At 50.5% G+C, this 24,403-nt stretch overlaps 2 protein-coding genes across 2 annotated transcripts; both read left to right on the forward strand.

Annotated features, from left to right (window-relative positions):
• Window positions 1–304: 304 nt before the first annotated feature.
• On the forward strand, window positions 305–11,779 carry LOC116797716 (transmembrane protein 45B-like). Its single transcript, XM_032709522.1, has 6 exons — window positions 305–346; window positions 6,602–6,803; window positions 7,288–7,500; window positions 8,890–9,074; window positions 9,963–10,108; window positions 10,800–11,779. Exons 2-6 carry the CDS (start codon window positions 6,620–6,622, stop codon window positions 10,915–10,917), a joined length of 846 nt encoding a protein of 281 aa, XP_032565413.1. The 5' UTR covers window positions 305–346; window positions 6,602–6,619; the 3' UTR covers window positions 10,918–11,779.
• Window positions 11,780–16,024: 4,245 nt separating this feature from the next.
• On the forward strand, window positions 16,025–22,711 carry LOC116797715 (transmembrane protein 45B-like). Its single transcript, XM_032709521.1, has 6 exons — window positions 16,025–16,146; window positions 19,563–19,767; window positions 20,010–20,222; window positions 20,900–21,084; window positions 21,727–21,872; window positions 22,141–22,711. Exons 2-6 carry the CDS (start codon window positions 19,581–19,583, stop codon window positions 22,268–22,270), a joined length of 861 nt encoding a protein of 286 aa, XP_032565412.1. The 5' UTR covers window positions 16,025–16,146; window positions 19,563–19,580; the 3' UTR covers window positions 22,271–22,711.
• The last annotated feature ends 1,692 nt before the right edge of the window (window positions 22,712–24,403 follow it).

Raw genomic sequence — 24,403 nt, forward strand, 5'->3', positions numbered from 1 at the left:
TGCCCCACACAGCTCTCCTGGCCCTGCATGGGGTGGGTGACAGGGGGGTCTGATAGAAGGAAATTTAATCATTGCATGAAATGTGAGAAAATAAAGATTTTGGGGAGAAAGCCTTGAGACAGCCAGAAGTCAGGAACTCATGGAAGAGTTTTGGGGGAGCAACTGGAAATGACAGTTCCTGATGTGCACAAGAGTGGGGAATTTTGGAGTCCAGGGCCACTTTTCCCTCCTGGCTGGGGTTTGGGGAGGCTGTGGGCACCCAGGGCTGGCAGGGAGGAGGCAGGTGGGGCAGGGGAGGAGCACGGGTCACCTTGGAGCAGGTGTGGCAGCGGCATCGACGGGGCAGGTAAGGCTCTGCTGCCCAGGGCTGGCACGGGGAGGGGGCTCGGGAGGGGGAGGTCACCCCACACCATGGGACGAGAGGGGCACCCCCTGCCTGCCCCTTAGTGGACCCCTCAGTTTGGATCCAAACCCCATAGGGAGGAAGGAGAGGGGTCAGGGTGGGGTATACCTGGACCTACTCCCCTTGGGAAAGCAAATTGCGGGGGGGCGGGGGGGGGGAGGAGGATGCGCTCTGCCCTGCCCAAGCCACCGGGGCGTCCCAGCACCCTGGAGGGGCACGGGAGGGTTCCTGCTGTCCCTGCCGGGCTGGGAGCGATGGGACAGCCCGGCAAACCCGCAGCAGCGTTTTCCAAGGAGGAAGTTGAAAAGTAAACATGCTGTGTGGGGCTGAAAGCAGGGAAAGGTGAGAGCGGGGCAGCCGGGGCGCAACGATTCCCCCCCCCCGGACCCCAGCCCTGTCCGCGAGGAGCCCTCGCCGGCTCCCTGCTCCCCTCCCTGCCAAATTAAATGCGAAACCTCTGCCTCGCGACTAAGCCGAAATCGCTGCTCCGGCCACTGAACCAGAAAGTCCCTCCCCACGCTCCTCTCCCCGCAGAAGTGCTCAGTAAAGTCGCTTTTAGTGCCCAAAAAAGTGCAAGTTAGAATCGTAGAATCCCAGCATGGCTTGGGTTGGAAGGGACCTTAAACTCATTTCATTCCAACCCCTCTGCCATGAACAGGGACACTTTTCCTGCAGGGGAAGGGTTTCTTCCTTCTTCCTACCGGATTATCGTTAAAAAACTAACAACCCCTCTCTTTGGCAGCTCAGGATGTGATCACAAAGGCACAGAGTGCTGGTGGAGGGGGATGCTGGGGGGCCACAGCTCTCTAGGGGGCAGATGTGGTGCTCAGCAGGCTGAGGGTTATGTGTTCTAGGTGAATAATTGGATATTTCTGGGGTATATTGCAATGGAAATGGTTTCTTTAGTTGTTTTCCTTGAGGGTTGTTGAAGACCTACAGCTCTTACTCTGTGTCGCATTCTGGGGCAGTTGGGACAATTTTAGGACAAGCAATCTTCTCCTCTTTGGAAAATGCCCAAAGAAGCTGTGGAGTCCAGAAGAGCTGTGGATACCCCACGACTGGAAGTATTCCAGGTTGGACGGGGCTTGGAGCAACCTAGTGGAAGGAGTCCCTGCCCATGGCAGGGGGTGGAACTGGGTGGGCTTTAAGATCCCTTCCAACCCAAACCATTCTGGAATTCTAGGATCCTATAAATACTTATTTTTGTGGCATTTTTGATAGTGATAATGTGGCTTTGAGTTTATTTTGGGTTGGTACCTGTGAGGTGAGAGGGATTATTGGAGTCAGGGCTAGTCCATCATGGCACATCTCAGAGCCAGGGGGGCAGTTTGGGGCACAGATGGCACCCACCCCCTTTAGAAAGCACTTTAATCACTTAAGCATTACTCAGAGGTGAAGAAAAATGGCTTTTAAGATGGTAACGTGCATTTCCCCAAACAGATCATTTTTAAATTCAAACCTCGGTGCCGTAAAACCACAAACAAACAAGTGCAGGTCGTAAAGAGAAGGAAAAGGGTGATGAAGTGCCTGCTCTGAACCCCCGTAATTAAGATGGCTTTGGCTTTTTGTTTCTGAGTTTTCTCTGCTGGGCTGTAACTTGGAGCTGGTTCTTGCTACTTCCCTGATGGCAGGGCTTGGAGCAGGGATTGGGATGGAGAATCTGAAACAGGAGCTTATAAAACAGGCAAAGAAAGGCAGCATAAAGAAGAAGAGATGGAGAGCAGTATAATCTCTCCATCACCAGTTTTTACGTGTCTCTCTCCCCCAGTGACTCTTTTCAGATGTGTCTATTAAACAGACCTCAGGGCCAGCATCCTGAGTTTAAAGCTTTCATCCCAGTTTGAACTTCCCCACTGAATTTTCCCATTTCAGTGGGTTGGATTATCTCAGTCTATTTTCTCTGTCTCTCTGCAGTCACCATACAAGCTCCTGCAGCACCTGATGGTCCTTCAGATACTCCCCGACAATTGCGTTTAATAGTTTTCAATGATGATGATAATTTTTTAACCTAAGTCCAAAACCCTTAAGGATCCTTTAGAGGCAGAAAAGTAGCTTTCCTGGCTTTGCAGACACATCTGGGCTCGCCAGGATGAGGAACACGATTGCTCAGTGTCCCTGTTAACACTCCCCAGCATGAGTGAGGCAAAGAGGAAAAAAACTGACCGTAATGGGATGAAATGGTTCAGAATGGGGTTTTAGCCTGACATTAATGCATTAGGGATCCAGCTCCTGAGGGAGCTAATGGAAGTGCTGCTATGATTAGAAATGTCTCTGCAGACAAATAAGACAGTACTGGCAGTGGAGTGAGGCGGTGCAGGATACAGGAGAGCTTTTCTTTGTCGGTGATGCCTCTCCTGACATCTTTTGGGTGTCGTCTTTCTGTCCTCAGAGGCACAGATCTCTCACCTCTGTGTCTGGACCACTGCCTTCCCTCCCAGGTGCAGTATTTAGGCTGTGGGTTGCGTTGTATTCAGGGATACGCACAGAGAACATTCAGGGCAACCAGCCTGATGGAGGATGTTTTTTTTGGCCACAGCACCTCAGCTGCTGTCAGTCTGAAGGGCTGGGTTTGATGTGCTTCTGCAGCTGCAGATTCAGCATGAGGGGAGACCCAAATCCCCTCTGGAAATGGCTTTCTTATTTCCGGATATACATCTCAGTGGCATTCCCCAGCTCAGCCTCGGTTGTTTTTTTTCTGCAAGCCAAGACATTTCTCTTCTTCCCTGAGTCAGCTTTTCCCTGGGGACCATCTCTGTCACCCACAGTTGCTCCCAGAGCCAAATGCGGGTCCCGCAGCAAGCAAACGAGCTCTGGTGTGTCTGAACTGCCTGATTTACAGAGGGTGAAGGGCAGAGTTAATTGTAGTGGTGATGGCTGCAAGCTGTTTCCACTGGTGAACTTCAGACTGCAATTCCAAGCTGGCGAAATGGAAGTGATGCCCTGACTGAGACACTATCAATGCACTAATAAAACCTTTAAAAAAACCCCCAAAAATCTCAGTAAAGCAAACGAGACACTTGGAAAAGTAAAATGGCCCAGGGTTTGGCTGAAAAGAGGTTTTGTGGCTGCCAGAGCAGGGCAAGAGGAGGAGGGGAGAGTCTCACTGGGCTCTTCACCATCCTCCCGGCTGCCTCCCTGGGTGGTTGGTGCATTAGCTGCGAACCAAGAAGGAACCAGCTCCCCAGGGAGGTGATAAGAGCAGATGAAGCAGTAAATCATTAAGCTGATGCAGCACAGGGCATTGTAATAAACAGGGGTAAAGTGCACTAATGACAGGCCAGCGGGGACACGGGTCTGTCATCAGACACGGGGTAGGGCGATGAGGGAAGGGGCAAAGTCACACTCAGCAGGGATGTCCCGGGAAGGTGGTTGTGGCCACCAACCTCATCATCCACTGGACCTCCAGCTTGTTCTTTTCCCTGCTGATTGCAGGCAAGTCTCACTTCCTTAGGAGCTGTAGGGATAAACAGGGGCTGTTTGTGCCCCAAGGCACGAACATAATTGTGGCTGTTTTTTCTCCTGCGCTTACCTATTGCATGTTTTCAGAGGAGAATGAGAAGCAGGAGAAAGAGTTTTGCTGGTCACATGTCCCAGCTGAGCCACGTGATTCCTGCTAGTGAGGGATCAGGCAGGAATGGACTCCAGCAACCCCATAACAGCCCCCATCGCCCCACCGAGCTCAGCCCAGCTCGTGCAGACACTGTGAGGTGGACATGCATGCTCCATCTAACTGATCTTTAATTGAGGTTAATGAGGGTATCCTTCAGGTCAACCCAGTTTGACTGTTTTGATCTCAGCAGGGAAACCCTGAGATGTGTCTCTCACGATGACATGAGAGGTGAAAAGACACTGATGTGTACCTGTGTACCTGTTTCCAGCCTTCCAGAGAGGGTTTGGTTCTCTCCTCATGCCAAATCTGCACCTGCAGGAGCTCATCAAACCCAGCCCTACAGACTGACAGCAGTTGAGGTGCTGTGGCCAAAAAACCATCCTCCATCAAAGAAGGTCTCACTGTGTATCTGCCTTTAACATGTAACTGCTGGAGCTACATCACAGAGTTATATGTTTGCCTACACATTATTGTGATCCTTTTATAATTATACCATTAAAATGGCATAATATGGCTGCAGTACTTCTTGTTGTGGTATTCTGGGGTGGATTTAGTTCTGCTTCCAGTCATTACCCTGATTTTATACCATTCCTCCTTGTATCTGATCTAACTTTCCCCTCTTTCAGTTTAAAGCCTTTACCTCACTGCAGGTACATGATGGGACTCTCTGCTCACCCAGAAAATACAGATTTTCCAGCCCTCTCCCTGGCTCGGGAATGCTGCTCCCTTAACCACAGGGATCCAGGTGGATGCTCCCATTCCCTGGTTGTCTGTTTGACAGGACTACAGGGATGATTATATTAACCCACTGGACCGTGCCAGCACTGCTTTGATTTTCTGTTTAATTACCCGATGTACCCACTGTCAATACATCTCTCCTTTGAAGTCATGAGTTAAGGCAGAGCCTTTACAGTGCTGCTCACAGCAACTCGCAAAGCTGCCAGTGAGTACAGGAGAAAACACCATTTCTGTGCACAGCTTAGAAAGTCCCCTCCTAAATTAATTTTCCTGAACCCACTGGTAGCTCAGAGGTGTTTGGTGAGGGCAGGACTGTGGGACCAGCCTCGTGTGACCACAAGAGCATCAGCCCGTCACTGCCGTGTGTAGCTGCACGTCCTGGGGTGGTGTTTGCACAAGGAGCCAATGTTTGCTCCCCACCAGGTGTTGGATGAGCTGTTTGGTTAAACCAGCTCAGATCAGGCAGGTTGGCTACAGGGCTAACGCAGCGGGTTTTCCTGCCTGGGGACAGGCACCTCTGGGAGATGGTACCTGCATCAGCCATGGACTTCAAGGGATGAAACAAGGTGTCCCTGGGACAAACTGACTGAAATCAGACATTAATAAAGGCCAAGGAACGGCTCTCCCTCTCCAAGGCTGACAGCAGTGAGCCATATTCAACCCAAATTATCTTTGTGCAACAGCAGAAGAGCATTTTTGGTTTATATTTCCATTGAGTGGAGACTGAAGGCCAAAATGCCACTGGTGGTTTAAGGATGATCAGGATGTGGGTACCTGGGATGGGGAGCTCAGGTCCAGCTCCAAAGCATCCACCCCGCAAGGGGGATGGTTTCTGCCAGTGTTAAGCACAGAGAGGAGGTCACTGACTGGAGAAGGACGTCCTGGGCGCCAGCAGCACAGCCTTTGTTATCAGTTCCAACCGTCCCAATTGCCCAGCTCGGCACTCCCTCACACCCAGGCGGGCCCTGAGCATAGGCTGGAGCCCACATGAAAGAACTAATCAGTTCTCCACCTAATTAAGCAAACCAACAAATGGCAAACAGGAGCCAGCCTGGCTTAATTGGTGTAATTGTCCCAGGAAATGGGTCCCCTGGCTCCCTACAGGCTGGGGGAGGGAGAGGGGGGGTGTGCTCTGGCACGGAGGGGCAGCCTGGCTGGGATCCTTCCTGCAAATTCTGGCTTAGGGGTGCCCTGGGGAGGGAAGAGTGTGAGGAGGTCAGGATGCAGGGAGTGAGCTGGTTGGTTTGCCCAAACTCACAGTGTATTTTTCCAGCAGCTTTTGGGAAGCTCTATTTTTAACAAAATGCTTTGGTTTGTGGAATAAATGCAGAGTATATTTCCCTCCTCTATGGGCTGAAATAATTTCAGGAATTTTAAAACATTTTGGACTTCTGTGGCTATTCAAAGAGCTAAAGAAACTCACTGGCGTTTACCCCTAGACGTTACTGCTTTCCCTGTGTATTATCTCTCCTACCTGGTCCCAAAAAGTCCCCTTCCCTAGTCTGCTCATTCTTGCAGAAGAGCAGGAAAAACAGGAGCTGCTGCTGGGAGGGATCCCAGGAATGCAAGGTACAGGCTGGGATGTGTCAGAGATTGTGGCAGATTTAGGGATTTTGCTAAACTAGTCTGGCTTTTTTTGGCATTTTCTAATCTTGGGGCAAGGACCTCAGAGAGGTCCCATTTGTTCCCACCTCTCACCCTTGGAGGGTTTTCCAGTTCTCTGACCTATTCCTATGTGCTAGGTCAAGCCTTTTCCAGGCCTCCATGCAAGGGAAATCCTATTTTTCACAGTGTTATGCCAAATAACTGGTGTAAGTTGAATAATGGCATTGTTTTTCTTTGCCTTGTAGCCAGAGAAGGTTGTCAGGATGGCGAATTTCAAGGGTCACGCACTTCCAGGCAGCTTCTTCCTGCTCTTTGGGCTCTGGTGGTCTGTGAAATACCCTCTGCAGTACCTCAGCCAGAAAGCGAATAAGAAATCCCACAGGAGTTACAGTTTCCAGCGTGTGGATGCCATGGAAGGGGGAATGAAAATTGTCTTTGCTCTCATAGGTAAGGCTTACATTTCACTTGCCATGTGGGTAAATTCCCAGCCTGCAGCGATGACTGCACTGGAGCCCTGACTCCAGACATACTGGCTCAGGTATGGAAGGAGCAGAGAATCATTAAGGTTGGAAAAGACCTCTAAGATCCTGAAGTCCAACCATTAGCCAGGTCCACCACTAAACTGTGAACCTGAGCACCACATCTACATGTGTTTGAACACTTCCAGGGATGGTGATTCCACCCCTTCCCTGGGCAGCCTGGATGCATCCTCGATGTTCATGTTGCCTTAATCTCTGGTAGAATTTGATGTGAAAAGACTAAATTTTGTCCCCCTTCCCAAAGCTGAGCTTGTGTTGATAGGCCTGAGTTTCTCCTGCGGTCTTTTCTCCCTGATGCAAACCTGAAGCTGTTGCTTCAGAAGCCTCCAGCAGGAGTGAGTAGCATGAAGCAGTATTCCTCACAAGCCCCCAGCTGCCGTGTGTCTGTGCAGGGATGCTGGCGGAGCAGTTCGTGCCGGACGGGCCACACCTGTACCTGTACAGCGGGGCCAGCCGGGACTGGGTGAAGCTGATGAACTGGCAGCACACCACCATGTACCTGTTCTACGGCCTCTCCGGGCTGGTGGATGTCCTCACCTACATCTCCCAGGCGGTGCCACGGGGCCTGGATCGCCTCATGTTGTCCACAGCTGTGTTTGTTGAAGGTTGGTAGAAGAAGGTGGTGCTTAATTCAGGGAGGGATCACAGAATCACAAAACTTGCTGAGTTGGAAGGGACCCACAAGGATCATCCAGTCCAACCCCTGACCCTGCACAGGCCCAGCCCCAAGAGTCACCCCCTGTGCCCCAGAGGATCAGCCAAACTCTCCTGGAGCTCTGGCAGCCTGGGGGCTGTGCCCACTGCCCTGGGGAGCCTGGGGGCTCCTGGCCCAACCAGCCTCTGGGGGAAGAACCTTTGGCTGAGATCCAACCTGACCCTGCCCTGACACAGCTCCAGCCATTCCCTGGGTGCTGTCCCTGGTCCCCCCAGAGCAGAGCTCAGGGCCTGTCCCTCCTCTGCCCCTCCTGAGGAAAATGTAAGTGCAATGAGGTCTCCCCTCAGTCTTCTCTTCTCCAGCTGAACACACCAAGTGAGACAGAGTCAGAGAAGGACTAAAATTTGCCTTGCCTGACTGGAATATTACTTGGAATGCCTCTGGATGTCCTACACATTGTAGGTGATATATTATTGCAGGGCAGTCTGGAATGAGATGAGGCATCAGTAGGTTTTGGTTTGGGATTTCTGGGGAGACCATGGTGTGGAGCAGCAGAATGAGCTCCCTCGTGATGAATGGCTGGTGGCTGCTGCATCATCTGACATGCTCAGAGCTGTTCCCCTGCCCTGGGCTCCCCTCGAGAGCCACGGATTGCTCTGCAGGCATCGTCAGCCTCATCTGCTTGCGGGGCACATGGCAAATTGAAGTGACTTATTCTGGCTACAGCACATCACGAATATCATTTTGTCTTCTGGCTGTCTTGCAAGTTGCCAGCCATGATTCCAGACCTCTCTTGGATCACAGAATCACATGAAGTCTTGGGTTGGAAGGGACATTAAAGACCATCTAATTCCAACCCCCACCATGGGAAAAGAAGGTCTTGCTTATATGGAAACTGCACATCTCCTCTTATTTTCCCCTTCATGATCGCAGCAACTTTTGAGGCAGCAGTCAGGGCCCTCAACAGGCAAAGTTTGGCTTGTAATAACAGGAAATTTATCATTTACGGCTCCCAAGAAATGGTGAAGTTTAGCAATAGGAAAGTAGGACAGAGCAGAAACCTGGTTATGAGGGGAAAGGTAATGGCACTGATGGGGGAAGAAAACCAGCCTGTCTTTGGTTCCTGTATTGCTCAGATCCTCCTGGCCTAAGGCTGGGCATCTCATCCCTCCAGTATGGTGGGATACCAGGAGACCGAGAGGGATGGTGCCATGTGGAGTCCCATCTTTACATGGTGACCTGTCTCAGTTTACCATCCAGGCAGTTGATTTGCTCTGCTCTGTGGCCACAGTTGGTGTTGCTGCTGGTGTTGCTCTAAGCAGGACACGTGTTTTGACAGGTTTTCTCTTCTATTACCACGTCCTCCACCGGCCCATGTTGGATCAGCACATCCACTCCCTGCTGCTCATCACCATCTTTGCTGGGGCTGGCAGCATCCTGCTGGAGGTTTTCCTCAGGGACAACATTGTCCTGGAGATGTTCAGAGCTGGCGTCACCATCGTCCAGGGAACGTGGTTCTGGCAGGTCAGTTGTGCCTGCTCAGAGGGAGCAGTGGGGACAGAGGAGAAGGAGCTGTACATCACATACCAATCACACGTCTCCGAGGGATAATTTTGCCAGGCTGGCTTCATAAATAGCTCATAACCCAGACTGAGAATTTACTTCTCACAGGTCATCTCTGCTGGCTGCTCCTGATGAAAGAGCCGTTAGTCTTGGCTTATAGCTTCTCTGGGGGGAAGAGCGAAAGCCAGCAAGCAACGTTTTGCAGTATCTAACAACCAAGTACTAATTGCTTAATGTGTCTAATGCACCCTGCAACCCTCCCTCTGGTTTAGTGGGAAGATGCAAAGGCCCCCAGCAATAAATTGGCTGAGTTAAGATACAGCCAGCTGCTCGCTTTGGGAGAAGTTGGAGAAGCAAAGATAATCGCTCCCAAAACTAAGCTGCTGAAAATAATCTGAGTTCTCCTCCCCTTTCTCAACCCCAGTAACTCAAACCAGCCTTTATTCAGAGGTTAAAAACTGGGCTGAGTTTGTAAAATACTAAATTTGGGGTTTTTAAAGGATGGCTCAGAGTTTGCAATGCCCAGAGACGGTTGTGTCTGGATATCATGCAGAAAAAGAGAGATCTGGGGCACAGTCTGGCTTTGTGTGGCCTCTCTGCAAGGCTGGACTTTACTGTCTCAGACCCTCAGTCACCACGGGGATTGAGGTGATTCACTGTGAGGGTGGATGAGGTTGTGGCTGCCCCATCCCTGGAAGTGTCCAGCAACCTGAGTGGAAGATGTCCCTGCCCATGGCAGGGGGTGGAATGAGATGATCTCTAAAGTCCCTTCCAACCCAAACCGGTCTGGGATTCTGGGATTCTCTAATGATTTTCTCCCCAAGTTAATGAATTTCTTGTTCCACTCAGATCGGAGTCGTGCTCTTCCAGCCATGGGGAGGTCCAATGTGGGATGAGGAGGACCATGACAACATCATGTTCCTCACCATGTGCTTCTTCTGGCACTGGGCAGCCGCTGTGGCAGTCCTGACTATAAACTACACCCTCACTTACTGGTATGGCTGGGCAGGAACTGAGGCAGGAGTGGGGTGGGCAGGGATGGGGGTGGCTGCAGTGCGACACAGATGTACTCCAGCCCTTTCCAGAGTACAAAGTCACAGCTGAATAAGCAGCCTCAGACTCCAACACATTTGAGGGCAGGGTGACAAGCACACACAGTATTTGTTGAGTGCACAGAATGCAAAAGAGTGTCAGTGGGAGGCGCAGGCATTAAAGAGGGAGAAGTCAAATAATGGAGCCCCCAGAGCTGCTCCTGGAAGTCATACTACTTTTTTCCCTCTGCACTGAGTGCTGAAGTCAAAGTTTAATTCAACAGAGAAATGAAAACATTTCCAGGTCCCCTTGACACTTTGTCCCCTCCCTTGCAAGGACTCTGAAGCAGTTGGCTGTCACTGAATCATCAGAGGGACGAGAGCACTGTCTGATGGTTCAGCAGTGCCAGCCCTCAGCGTGGCTTTTCCGAGGGGATGGGAAGGGGACATTATCCCACTTTAAGGGGTTTTCTAAGGGCTGTTGTGTGGGCTACAGAAGGGATAGTCCAGTTTAAGGCAGCAAATAGACTTTATACAGAATAAAAACCCCTCAGTCCCCCATCAACATAATTTCAGGACCTCTGCATGAGAATTCTGGTGAGTGGCATTAGTTTGAGGGGTTTGCTATCAGTGATTTATTGCTCCTGTGCTACAGGTGCCTCCAGAGGTTCAGGAGAAGCAGTGGAGAGCCCTACATCAGCCTGGGGGTCCGGCAGCAGAAGGGTGACCCCAGCTCCCAGGCCACCTTCCTGGATGACTCTGATGAAGAGTGAAGAGGCTGCAAACTTCTTCTCCAAATACACAAACAATCTGTTTTCTAGAAGAAAAAAATCCTAATGAAATATTTCTGTTTTGGAGGAGTGAGAGGAGCCACTGTTGTGCTGTGGAACAGCAGGTTGAGCCCGTGAGGGCAGGAGCCCTCCATCCGTACCCAGATATTGCCAGCTCAGGGGCAAGCACCATTTTAAGTGATTTTCAACAACAAAATGAAGCATGAAAATTCAACATGATGAGATTGCTTCATCCCATGGGTTACCAGGTGTGTTTCCATAGGGATGGAGGGCATCCTTTGGCCAGCTGACTTTTCCAAGAGTCTGGAGACTTTGACCTGTTGTGATTGAAGTCAAGGAAACCTCCAGGCTGAGGTCAGGTACCTCTGGAACAAGGCACCACCCCGAAGAGGATGAGAAAAAAAGTGTGGAATGTGATGTTATGGCAATTTTTGCACCAGCAGGGCTTGATTATACACAATATGAATGTTATCACTGCAGCTTTGAACTAAAGAGGGGTTTTGTTAATCGTTTTCATGTTCACTTAAAGGCTGAGAGAGTGAATAAATGGGAAATAAAAATCCTCACTGAGCTGATATCCTTAAATTTAAGACTGATAAATTATAGACTGTGTAATAATAGCTTAGACAAATCTATCCCTCAGACCTGCAAAGCCTGGAGGACTGTAACATATACGGTTAAGCAGCAGGGAGTCATGAAACGTCCCAGTTTTCCACTGAAAATAAACCCCCTCAGCTTGGAAAGGAGATGAAACGGGCACAGGGTTTGTTTTTAGGCTGCCTTTGCCAGCTAATTTCTTGCAAAAAGTGACTGGAAATGTTACCTCCTATTCAGGAGGAAAATATGCCAGTAGCGAGTATGAGGATTAAAAACAGTAAATATAATAAATATATACATATATATATTTATGTTTATAGCATGAGGTGAATTGCAACTGTTCATGTCTCAATGCCTGGGGCAGGAAGGTTGCTCTGCACTGAGGTTTTCTCCCTGCTGTGAAATGAGGGGGATGGATGGCAGCTGATTTTTGTGCTCGTGTTCATGACTGCACAGAAAAGCAGCTCCTGGCAAGTCCAAGGGAAGGCATCTTTTAGCCCCCATCCCCCATGTGCGAAGAGCCTGTTGCAGACACCAGAGCTACAGCCTGGATATTAATGCTGCTATAAAGACTAACCAACTTTCCTTGAATGCCAGCTTTCCTGTATTCCGACTGCTGAGCCAGTTTATTGTGCAGGGCTGGATACTGGAAGGTGCAGACTCGGAGTGAGGAGAGTGAAGCAGCAGAGCTGCATCTCCCTAAATCCATCTGATAAACACCACAATAAAATCTCAGTTGGAACTGCTGAACACAAGGAGCATTTTGCAGATGTTTCTTTTTCTGCCAAAGCAGAATAGCTTTTCTAAATCTCAAGAATTCCTCTTGCTGCTGCAATGAGACACAACCCATTTTGCAGGTGCCACCTCCTACTGGCAGGTGGAAGGTGACAAACCGAGTCACTGCAGTGCTGCAGGACAGAGATCACTTCATTGACCAGTAAAAAGGCCCCTGAATTATTTCTGCTCTCCTCCAAATTATTTTCTTTCAGGAACCAGCCCAAGCATCACTATTCCCAGTAAACAGCCAGAGGAGGGCAGTAGCAGGTGGCACCAGGAGCATACTCCAGGGTAGTTGCAGTCACCTTGCAGCCACCCCACCTCCAAAAGCCAGAGGTTTTTTCCATCCCAGGGTACACAGATGAAAGCTGGCTTTGGTTTTTGAAAGCACTCCTTGCTTTTAAAAGTGGGAGAGGGTTTATTTAATTCTTCACAGTTCTCCTTGCTACTCTCAATCCTTGGCCCGTGTCACTATGTGGTCGCAAAACACCTTTTCCCTCTGCAGCACCCAGTGTCTGGAATAGTTTCTCTCTGCCTCATTAACTCCCTGCTTCTACAAACATCCCAGGACTGTCAGCAGAGCACTCACTAATTTGTTTTCCAGCTCTGGAGCACATTCTTTCCCAAGGTATGAAGGTCAGTGAATTAGGAGAGATCCTGTGATTGAGGAAGGAACTACAATTGGGGTTCATTTCTGGGTGAGAATTAAGGATTTTCATTTTGGCTAAAAAACATGTTTGTAAATAGTTTAGATCCCCAAAGGCATGAAGATGTCTGAGTGAATGGTCTGGAGATGGTTTATTATATAGAGGGGTGCAACCACAAGCCATCTTGGCATTTATTTCCTATAGATATTTTAGGACAGTCCTACAGGGAGAATTGCTTTTAACACAACTTTAATATCAATCAGTTGTTGTTTTTTTCAGCATATGATGGCTGGACTCAAAGGTTGGACTTGATGATCCTGGAGTTTTTTTCAAACCTGAATAATTCTATGATTCTATAAATTGAATTATAGCGTCTTTGTGTTGGACCCATTGGCCATGCAGCTGGAGTGGGCTGGGGGATGCATTTGCATCCATAGCCACACTGATTGTAAAAGGAGCAGGATGCCCTCTGGAATGTCCCAGAGATGTTTTCTCTCTTGTGTAACTGATGTTGAATTTTGTCACTCAAGTGTCCTGCTCATCCACGGCCGGAAGGAGCTGCCAATCCTCCCACCAGTCCTGCCCTTCTCTTACAAAGGAGCATAGACAACACCCCTCAGAGCAGCCAAATTTCCTGGCAATTGACTCTTCCTGCCACAGGAAAGACAAACCCTTCATCAAGAGCCCAGCACAGCCCATCCACGAGCCACTCATTCCTCGGGCAGAGATAGGATCTCCCTGCACACCACACTAATGTAGGGCTGAGATCAAGGTGTGGGCAGCAGAACAAGTCCTGCCTATGCTTTTACCACCTGCTTCACCTCCCCTGTTGCCTGTTTATGAAATCTGGTGTTAGCAGTCGTCATAATAATAATAATAATAATCCTTTGCACTTCCCAAACAACCATCCATCTGCAGCACTCGAGCTGCTGGCAAACCTTTAATTAGATTGTGCCTCCTGCCACCCCCGGGAAGGAGGCAAACATTATCACATTTTTCATTAGCACCGAGGCCGATGATGAACCTTCAGGGAGAGGATGTTGCAGTTACAGCTGAGAGAGAAAAAGGAAAAGAGGGACACAAAAATATGAAATCAAATTCAGTTCAAGGTTTAGCTCGAGGACATTAGAGAAGCTGGAGGGTGTGGGACACAGATCTGCCTCCCCCAGTCTCTCCCTGGGAGGAAGATGGGGACAGGCATGTGCTGGAACTGGAATGGAATTGCATCTGTTTGTGCCCACAGTGATTTTAACATGCATGGTGTGTGTGACCGACTCTGGGATTTGGGTGGGGTTGCCATCCTTTCTTCAGGTCTCTCCTCACAGGGCTGTTCACAACCACTTCTCACAGTTTCACCCTCATTTTTCTCGTGGGGATGGTCAAAAGGGTAGAAACCCCTGTTCCTCAACCATTCAACACACCAAAAACATCTTTCACTGTCTGTAATTCGAGTTTGCCTTTTCATAGAAACTTTCTCTATGAGCTTTACTCTTCACTGGCCCTTTAAATTCCATGGAAAAAGGCACATTGATCCTCTGAGCAGGTACTTTTCAGCTGGGCCTTGTTTCCTCCCCTCACTCTCCAGCTGCTGTCCTCCCTGCTTGCCTTTCCCCACTTTCCCCAAGGACTTGACTTCTATTGCCTGGGAAAGGGCTTTGTGCTAAGCTGCCCTTTGGAGTTTGTAGAGGTGGGTGGTTGCAGAAAGAAAAACTGAGCTGAAAGAGGTCCCTGATGGTGCTCCTGGATTTTTTCCAGCAAAAAAGGTATGTTTCTTTTTCTGTATTGTTTTCAGGGGTAGGTGTGTAAGGAAGAGCTCCTGTGAGGGTTGTATTTCTCCCTGTGCTTGGATTCAGTGTTATAACAAGCTTCTGGAGCTTAAACTTGGGTGAAACTGCATCTGTGGAAGCCCCTTTGCTGCTCTGGGCTTCCCTGCTGGTCCAGGACCCTTTTCCAGGTGTGTTCATCCCTCTGTCACACATCCTGCTCCTCAGGCACCGTTGGAGATGAGCAGTGATGGGTGTGTGGCATGGTTGTGTGCCAGCACCACCACCAGCCTCTTGTTTTCCTTCCTTCCTCCCACTTGAGATGGAGATAATGGGAATAAAAGCTCCTGGCTATGGTTTGGTGCCTTTTCTGGCTGTTCTGGAGCACAGCCCATCACCCTGGGAAGGGTTGTGCAGCTGTTTTGCCTCTGTGCTGCTCCAGCCTTGGGGCTCCCGTCTGTGGCGCTGGGCACGGCTTGTCCTGCGGGTTTGCTGGAGGTGGCTTTGGGTTGGTTTTATGGGAGAGAAACACTCACACAACTCCACAGGAGAAATCCTGCATTGGGAATGTGCTGAGTGGTTTTTAGTACCTGTGGCTGGGGGCTTGAACAGGGCTTCAGAGCAATGCTGAGTGTTTCTGCACCATCAGTTCAGTGCTGTGGAGGGAGATGGGAACACTGAGGTGGTCCATGGGGTTTCTCTGCCTTAAGGCACTTGCTTTGCTCCTCTGTGAAGTCCTTGGCAGTGGGATGGGCAGGTCAGAGATGGTTTGTGTCTGTGGGTGCTTGGTGTTGGGCAGTGTTGAGTTTTGGAGAGGTAAAAAGGAGTAAAACAGACTGCTGTGTCCTGCCAACCCATATTCTGGGGGGGAGAGAGAGCCATCATCCCCTTCTTGGCTGCTGTGGGCTGGGAGGTGGAGCTCACAAAGGTTCTGCTCTGTTTTGTGAGCTCCTGGCTGAAAATCTCGTGCCCTTAGGCAACTTTTATATGGTTGGACCCCCTAAAAGGGTTATCGTGTCCCTGGCAATCCAGTTCCGAGACTTCCAGCAGGGCCTGGCCCTGTCAGACCACATTGCAGCCTTATCTTTTCTTGGCTCTTTTCCCAGTCATCCCAAAACCAAAACCCATCATAATAACTGAATATACATGGTTGCCATGGGAACAGGAATTGGCTGCTCCTCCTGATTTTTGTGGCAAACTGCAGAAGAGTTGCTGGTTGTTTTTTTTAACAGCAGACAGGAGGTGTCCCAGGTTGGGAAAGCTGGTTGACTCAGCGTGCTTTGAACTGGCCTGCAGGATGTTCAGCTCCAAACATCCTGTCTGAGGGCCACCTCCCCGTGTTGGCTTCTCTCTTTATCTGCCTCTTCCGAGTAATAACCTCCTTGCTGACACTTCTGGAGAGGGAGAAGGACAGGCAGGAGTCACAGGTAAACTCTTCCACCCATACACCAGTGAGCAGCTGTGTCATGGGATGGTTGTGGCTGCTGGAGCTTGGGAAGAAGGGAGGTGTGGAGAGTCCATCTCTCGGAGACCAAAGTTCAGGGTGATGATGGTGGTGGCAGTGGTGCTGATGGAGGCATTCTGCCAGAAATATGTGGGTTTATCCCCTTTTTAGGGGCTCATTGTGTTTTGGAGGTATATCATGGCAGGGCATGGGGGTTGTTCAGCCTGGAGAAGAAGAGAAGGTTCCGGGGAGAACTTAGAGCCCTTCCAATGCCTAAAGGGGCTCCAGGAGAGCTGGAGAGGGGTTTGGGACAAGGGATGGAGTGGCAGGACAAGGGGAATGGCTTCCCACTGGCAGAGGGCAGGGTTAGATGGGATATTGGGATGGAATTTTTGGCTGTGAGGGTGGTGAGACCCTGGCCCAGATAGCCCAGAGCAGCTGTGGCTGTCCCATCCCTGGAAATGTCCAAGGATGGAGGAGGATCCACATAAGGGAGACCCTCCAAACATCCATGGCCAGGTGCTGGTCTTGCCATCTGTGTACAAGTTGGCTGTTCTGGGATGCTGATAGTTGCACCCAGGGGTGCTTGTAGGGAATGCTTGTGTATCCACAGGGATGGCACCCTCTGAGCATCTATCCCCCCTCATCAGCTGGGGCAAGTGGGATCAAAATTATGACTAGTGATGGATCTGGAGCTGCAGTGGTTCCAGGGGAGAGCCTGGAAGTCGGGCAGGAATGCTGTCTCTCCTGAGCTGAACCTGGGCAGGCTGGGAGCAGTAAGGAAAGGCTTCCTAAGCAGAGCAGGCAGCTCCCATATGGATGTTAAAGCAGAGCAGCACAGCCCGGGAGCTGCGGGGGGAGAAGGGCAGCTCAGGTAATAACTTCTGACTGCAGCCATATTTCAGGGGCTCTGACAGACAAACCAGCTCACAGGAGGAATAAATAACCCTGTGTCTCTGCTCTTCCCTGGCTCTGCTCACTGGAAGCTTAATCAGCTTTTATGTGAGCGTGGGCTCAGTGCTGGGGTGGGGGCAGCTGGGGGTGAGGGGTGTCAGGGCTGGCTCACTGGGTTGGTTGAGGGGCTCTGTGGATGTTTCCTGTGCTTCAAGTATATGAGCTGTGCAAATGGACTGTTGCTTGGAAACATGTCTGGTTTCACTGCAGAAGAGTGGTTGTTTTATAAAAGAAGGTGGGGTTTTTTTGAGTGGGTTACATGCACATTTCGGCATGACTAAGGGTGCGTTTAGGACATCCCTGCTAAGGGAGAGATGCCCCAGGACATGCCAGGATCCCTGGAAGTGTCCAAGGCCACGTTGGATGGGGCTTGGAGCAACCGGGTCTAGTGAAAGGTGTCCCTGCCCATGGCAGGGGGTGGGATGACGAGACCTTTAAGATCACTTCCAACCCAAAACATTCAATGATTCTGTGCTGTGTCCAGGTGCTGGGAAGCAAAGGGGACTCATGGCAGCTCCCCAAAGCCTTGCTGGATTGAGCTGCTGAGAGGTTTCAAAGCAAAAGGGTCCCTGGCCCTGTAGAGCGAGGCTGCTCTGCTGGGGAGCGGGACGGTCAGGGTAAGAGATCCCAGGGACAGCTCTGGAACAGGGGGTTGGGTCTGCTGGTCACTCAGGTGAAGGGGGGATGGTTGGTGGATGTGGGGCGATGGATCTCTGGGTTAATGCTGGATGCTGCTGTGACTTTGGAGCACCCTCTGGAGCTGCAGGGGAGACACGTCATTTGTCATTTCTGGGCTCTGGGATGTCTCTGCTCTCCTCTCCTCCAGTTAATCACGTCACATTAACGTTCCTGACATGTCTCTGGATCAGGGTACACTCCTGACTCCAGCCCCAGGCTGTTGCCCTGGCAGACACAACAGGACAATGGTAAAATTTGGTTATATATCGTGCAATTGTGTGCTGCCTAAATGGGCTTTAATTGCATTTGTTGTTAGTCACTCCAGCATGTAGATGTCTGTGCAGGGAAGATAAGTGCCCTGGACTGGGTGTCCAGGCTATAATCAGGAAAGACCTGGGTTCTCCTGGGGCATGAGCCACCTCACCCTAATGTGGGCACCCAAAATAGAGCAGAGAGCTATCCCTGGTCCTCAAACCAGCTCCTGGATGGGGCGTTTCTCACCTCCCTGAAAGTTTAGTAACTTCCCTCCTGGAAGGAAACCTTAACACAGTTTTGAGCCTTCCCTGGATTGTCTGTGTCCCACAGATGTAATGGATGATGATGGTTTCCACATCCAAACCCATGGTTGCCACTCAGGGCTGAGCCAGTCCAACCAACTTGGGCGCTGCAGCCCCGACCAGGGACGTCTTGCAGAGCTCTCCCTCCCCCCAGGCACTTGCCACATCCTACCCTCCTTTTGCAGTGCCTAATTACTTTCTAGTGTGGGAGGACTCGGCAAACGTGCTGGAGTTGTTCATCCAGCCTCTGCAATTTGCTCTGGTATTTATAAACACGGTGAGGATGTGATTTGTGATGCAAGGGCAGGTCGGTGTGGGAGCTTTGGGATGAGTAATGCCTTCCTCTCTGCGCATCCCAGCTGTAGAAAAGGACCAGAAAACCACGTGGAGGAGAAAAGGGAGTCCTCCTTAGGTGGTAGAAGTTTACAGAGGGCAAGGAGAGAGGTCTTGCTGGAAGGGACAAGACCACCCCAAGGTAATATCAAAGGCTTACTGCTCTAAGCACTTAGATCATTATTTATTCCCTCTGCACTTGCTGCACTGGGATTTTTTTCTAGGAATTTGGGTATGGGCTTAAATACTTTGCAGGATATAAATTTGCTGCACCTTTGCTCCTCTCCGTCCTCCCTGGTGCTCAGTGGCATTGATCCCACTTAATGTCAAGGCTTTTAGGCTTGGATCTCTTCCTCTGGAGATGAAATCTCTTCCCTTGTGTCAAACAAAGGTTATGTGGAATATACATGAGGCTCCTTTTGGAAATGTTAATGGTTCCTGGGTTGCTTCCTCCGCCAAAGCCTTGGCTGGCTGGAGCTCCTGAATCCAGGGCTGGATTCACACCCTGGTAATTGCCTAGTTTGGAGGGAGTTTATGGTCTAAGGAAATAATTGTCATGTTGCTTTTTATTAGGAAAAACTTTGTTATGTTTTCTTGGGTGTTACGCTTTCTTGGGTGCTATATTATATATTGTTCTCTGGCACTAAGTCCTGATGACTTTATGTGTGCAGCCACATCTATACACACACGTGTGCACAGTGGGGCAGAGTGGCAGCTTCCCCGCGGTGATGTCCCACCTCTGGTATTACCTGTTCGCAGCTGATGGCAGAGCCACGTACACCCTCTTTGTTGGGATGTGGATCCCTGAGGATGCTGAGCAAGGGAGCAGCCCAGCATCTCCCTTGGGTCAGTCCCCAGGCGCTGTTTGTCCCTGCAGGTCCAGAACACGAGCCCGATGCCGACGAGTTTCCTCGGCAGTGCCCTCCGGGGCACTTTCTTCTTCGCCTTTGGTCTCTGGTGGTCCGTGAGGTACCCCCTGAAGTACCTGAGGAGGAAAGGTGATGCTGAGGGCCAGCCAAGCTCTGGGACCCAGCGCGCAGAGATCTTTGAGGGGGCTCTCAAAGCTCTCTTTGCTCTAGTAGGTAAGAGATGATGATGAGTCTCTGCCCCAATATCTAATGATGCTGCAACTGCTTTGTCCCATAAGACTGGGGCTGTTTGTAATGGGAAACATCTGCAGCTGGTGTGGGAGGGCTTGGGGATGTGCTGGTGGCACACTGTGATGTTTTCCTCTGGGCTTCAGCCCTGCAAGGGAAGTTCTCCTGCAGCCTTGTCCTTTCCCCTGTGTGAAAGGACAAGGGTGACCTTTCTCCTCTCTGTCCAGGGATCCTGGTGGAGCAGTTTGTCCCCACCGGTCCCCACCTGCAGCTGTACAGCCCCAAGACGCACAGCTGGACAGACCTCACCCACTGGCACTACTCCACCATCTACCTTTTCTTCCTCCTCTATGGAATCATGGACATGGTCTCGCAGTCCCGGCTCAAGCTGCCACCCGGCCTGGACCGGCTCTCGCTGTCTGTGGCTCTGTTCATCGAAGGTGAGCCCCACCTGGTGCTTGGAGCAGGGCAGGACACGGGACAGGGATGCACCACGGGGCTCATGGATGTGTGACAGATGTGTGACAGCTTCTAGGCTGTTCTGGGACCAGCAAGGCTTTGTGCAGGCAGAGCTGGAAGGTTTGTGGAGGTGTGATGGCACTGGCTGTGTGCTGAAGTCACCCCCTCCCTGTTCCTCCCTAAATGTGAACCCGGCCATAGGAAGGATTCCATCCAGCTGGGTGGCCCAGGTGTACAGGGGATACTCAAGGGATGTGCTGCTCCTGGTGACAAGCAGCTGGCTCTCTCTGGAGTCACAAAAAGGTGTTGTCCCCCCGCCTTGATTGGATGCACAGAGGGACAAATTCTGATGCAAAGCTCCCCACCATCTTCCGAGCTCAAGGTCCCCAGCCCTGTGCTCCTCCTGGCAGCCCTACAGCTCTGACTGGGGCACAGGGGTCCCTGCAGGAATAGGGGCTCTTCAGGGGGCAGAACAGACCCAAGTGCCAGGGCTGTGTGGTGTTGGCAGGGTGAAGGTTGGGACAGCAACCTGGTTGATGTCTGACTCTTCCCACCAGGCAGATCATGGCAAAATCTAAAGTGTTGTCCGTTTTCAGATGTTTTTTTTAAAAGAACAGATCCCAGAGTGTCCTTGCTAATACAGTGTGGATCTTGGCAGGTTTGCTCTTCTGTTTCCGTGACTACAGCGATGCTGCACTGGACCACCACCTCCACTCCCTGCTGGCCATGGCCATCTTTGCTGGAGCCCTCTGTGCCCTCCTGGAGGTGTTCCTCCGAGACCACATCATCCTAGAAACCTTCAGGACCAGCTCCTTCCTTCTGCAGGGCTCTTGGCTTTGGCAGGTCCGTGTCTATTCATTGTTCTCTGAGCTTTGCACCCAGGAAGATGAGCGGAGCAGGGCTGCTCTGCCCCTTATAGCGCATCTGTTGGGGTTAAACATGTAGGCTGGTTGGCATATCATGGTAAATAAGAAGAGGAAATGAGGTTTGGTGCCAGAGCTGTCATTGTGGAGAAGTGCATGTATAATATAGGCAGTGTGGACAGACCTGGAAATGGCTGGAAAATGGAAATCGGAGCCCAAAAGGGATGGAAACCAAAATCAAGAGTTTTTATTCATTTCATTAGGTCCATTTTCTTCCTCTGCTTGTTCCATGTAACTGGAAACATGTGGAAATCTCTTATGTAATCAGGCAGCTTTGGGCCTAGGGGGAAATGCACAGCCTGGCAATGTCACCTTTGGGATATCGTCTTTCTCTGGGCATGCTGGGCTGCCCTGCAAACCCTAAGGATTGTCTGCAGAGAATCCATCTCCTCCTGAAACCCACCCCTGTGTCAGTCTGGAGAGACAAGGGTGCCTGGGGGTGCTGAGGGCAGTGCTCCAGGTGTTACTTGGGGTTAATTGTGCTCATAGTCAGCTTGGCTAAAATCAGGAGGAAAAGAGGAGGGATGTGCTAAAGCCTGACATCACTTTTGTCTATGACCAGATTGGGTTTGTGCTGTCCCCTCCCTGGGGAGGACCAGGCTGGGATCAGAGCGATCCCAGCAACCTGACCTTCCTCACCATGTGCTTCTGCTGGCACTACCTGGGCGCTCTCGCCGTCGTGGGCACCAACGCAGCTGCATCCCGCTGGTATGTGGGGGAGAGGGGCCTGGGGGGCCTGGAGCAGTGGAGGAGCTGGGGGGCCAGGAGCAATCTCTAGACCCCATGCTAGGCTAGGAAATCCATCACTAGTGTGTGTTATGGGATGAGAAAAGTGGGTGTCCATGAGTGTCCAAGTGTGGCTCGGCCGGGAAGGATGAGGTGGGTGCCATCACAGAGCAGACAGTCCTTAGCAGCCTTCCAAGGACGGCTCCTGCTGCTCACAAACACCTGACCACTGTCACTGTCTCTCCTGCAGCTGCAACGAGTCCTGCCAGCTGAAGTTCGGGGACATCGACGTGGAGCTGGACTGTGGTTTGTGCCTGCGCAGAGGCACCAAGGGCTCCCGCAGTGCCCTGCTGCCCGAGAGCAGCTCGGATGACAAATGAGGCCCTGGCAGGCATGAAAATTTCTTCCATGCTGGCTTTGAGCTCTTGAGATGAAGTTTTTAATTAGTCTTGATAAACTACAGTGGCACTTGATGGAGGAGCATCGGAAGTGGGAGGCAGGACCCCCAGGCAGAGCACAGCAGGAGTTGTGAAGCCTTTTCTGTGCATCCCTTTGGTCACAAGAGCAAACCAGACTTGTCTGGGATGGAGGTTTTAATCTTCAGTGCTGCAGCTCAGACTGCAGGGCTGGTTTGCTGGTGGTGTCCAACTTGGTGTAGCCAATCTGGCTATTTTTTTAACACTACTTTCACTTCTGCTTCTTCAGAAGGGAGCTGAGCCAGTGTTCAAAGCTCCTGGTGGCTGTCACTCACTCTGGTGTTAATGGAGAGGTTTTTGTACAAAGCTTAATGTGCAGAGTATCCAATAAAGTACTTTAACACACCATCTTGATGGATCTCTTGAATACAATGCCTCGAGGCCGAAGGCACAGCTAAGGCAGCGTTGGCTTCAGAATGGTTTGGGGGTGGATGAAATATTGGAGGGATGGTACTGTGTGCAGTTTAACATGGACTCATCTGCCTGGGGGTGGCAGTGGATGGAAAGGATGGAGGGTGCCCCATGTGCACTGGCAGGCAGCTGCTGTCCTGCTTGTGTTTTACAGAGTTAGATAGGTGAGGAAGGAGGTTTGGCATGGATTTTGGTGTGTCTGGGAGACAGGGTGTTTGCTGGGTAGGGCCCAGCTTGGAGAGAGACCCTTGAAGCAAGATCGTGGCTTCAGCTGATAGGGGTTGGGCATATGGATAGTCTTGGTAAGTGAGACCCCTGTAGTGATCTCAGCTTTTCTCCAACAGCTTTATTCCCTTCCTGGAGCTGGTCACTTCCAAAAAAACCCTTCAGTTCTGGGTGTCTGGTTTGCTGTTGGTGTCTCCTTTGGTTTGCAGCAGAACAGTGTGGGGAGGTGCTTCCCGCCACCAAGATCAAAACCAAATTTCAAAGATGTCATTAAGGAGGATTAGTGAGGGAACATCACTAATCATCATCAAAAAGTTCATCATCAACATCTAAAATATTTGTGCCACATGCTTGGCTGAAGGCTGGGCTGGGTGAACGAGGCAGCACAAACAGCATTGTTTTTACTATCCCTCAGCACCTTTACTGTCCTCCTCTAAGGAGTGCAAGAGCCTGTTTAGTCTGGACACATCCCTGCTGAGCTGCACTGCTCCAAAAACTCAAGCAAGTTTGGGATGGTCAGAAATATCCTTCTTGGCTCAAGGTGGTTGCAGGTCCCAGCCCCAGGGGAGCTCCTTGGAAGAGTAAGCATTGCATATTTTATTTTATTTTATTTTTGTATTTTATTTTATTTCTTGTATTTTATTTTTGTATTTTCTCCTTTTGGAGCAGGGCTGGAAGGAGATCAATGCTTTGTGTTGCTGGCAGCTGTCCACAAAAGAACCTTGAGGAGCAGAGAAACCAAGGTGAGTGCAACATTTTGGGCTCCCACATTTGGCACCCACACAGACATGACAGTTATTTGGGATTCTAAAGCAAACTGGCCCTCTGAGCACTGGTTTCTGCAGGATCTGGTTGTCTTTAACTGGGGCTGATGTTGATCTCCTGTACCAGAGTGAGAGCTTGTGATGTGCTCTGATTGTTAATAATCCTCCTGGGCCCAGAAGTAGGGTCACTGTGTCAAGTTGTTATAGACTGGCTGCCATTAACGAGAAGCTTTGTGCAGAGGTTACAACCTGATGTACTGAGCTTTGATTGAAAAGAAAGGCAAAAACCATCTCTTTCCCCTTTGATCAGTAATGTTAGTTTTTACTGGTTGTTTTTCCTGCCCTGGAGTTACCTTTGCAGTGCTGAATCTCTTACTGAGGGTTTTGCTGCATAAAATGTAGGTTTTAGTGAGGATGTGTCTTTTTTCTTTGAACAGATGTAAATAAGAGCAAACAGTGATCATCCAGCTATGTGTTTTATCAGGTTTAGTGGGATCATGCTCCAAGCCCAACAGGGTTTCTTTGGACAGAGCACTCAAAATTACCTGTCATCGTGTTGGGTGATAGAGCTGTCCTGTATTTGAGATATGACCAAGGGTGGTTGGGTCAATGGAGTAGAAAGAAGACATGAGGCTGT

Source organism: Chiroxiphia lanceolata, chromosome 23, assembly GCF_009829145.1.
Source record: "Chiroxiphia lanceolata isolate bChiLan1 chromosome 23, bChiLan1.pri, whole genome shotgun sequence".
Classification (NCBI taxonomy): Eukaryota; Metazoa; Chordata; class Aves; order Passeriformes; family Pipridae; genus Chiroxiphia; species Chiroxiphia lanceolata.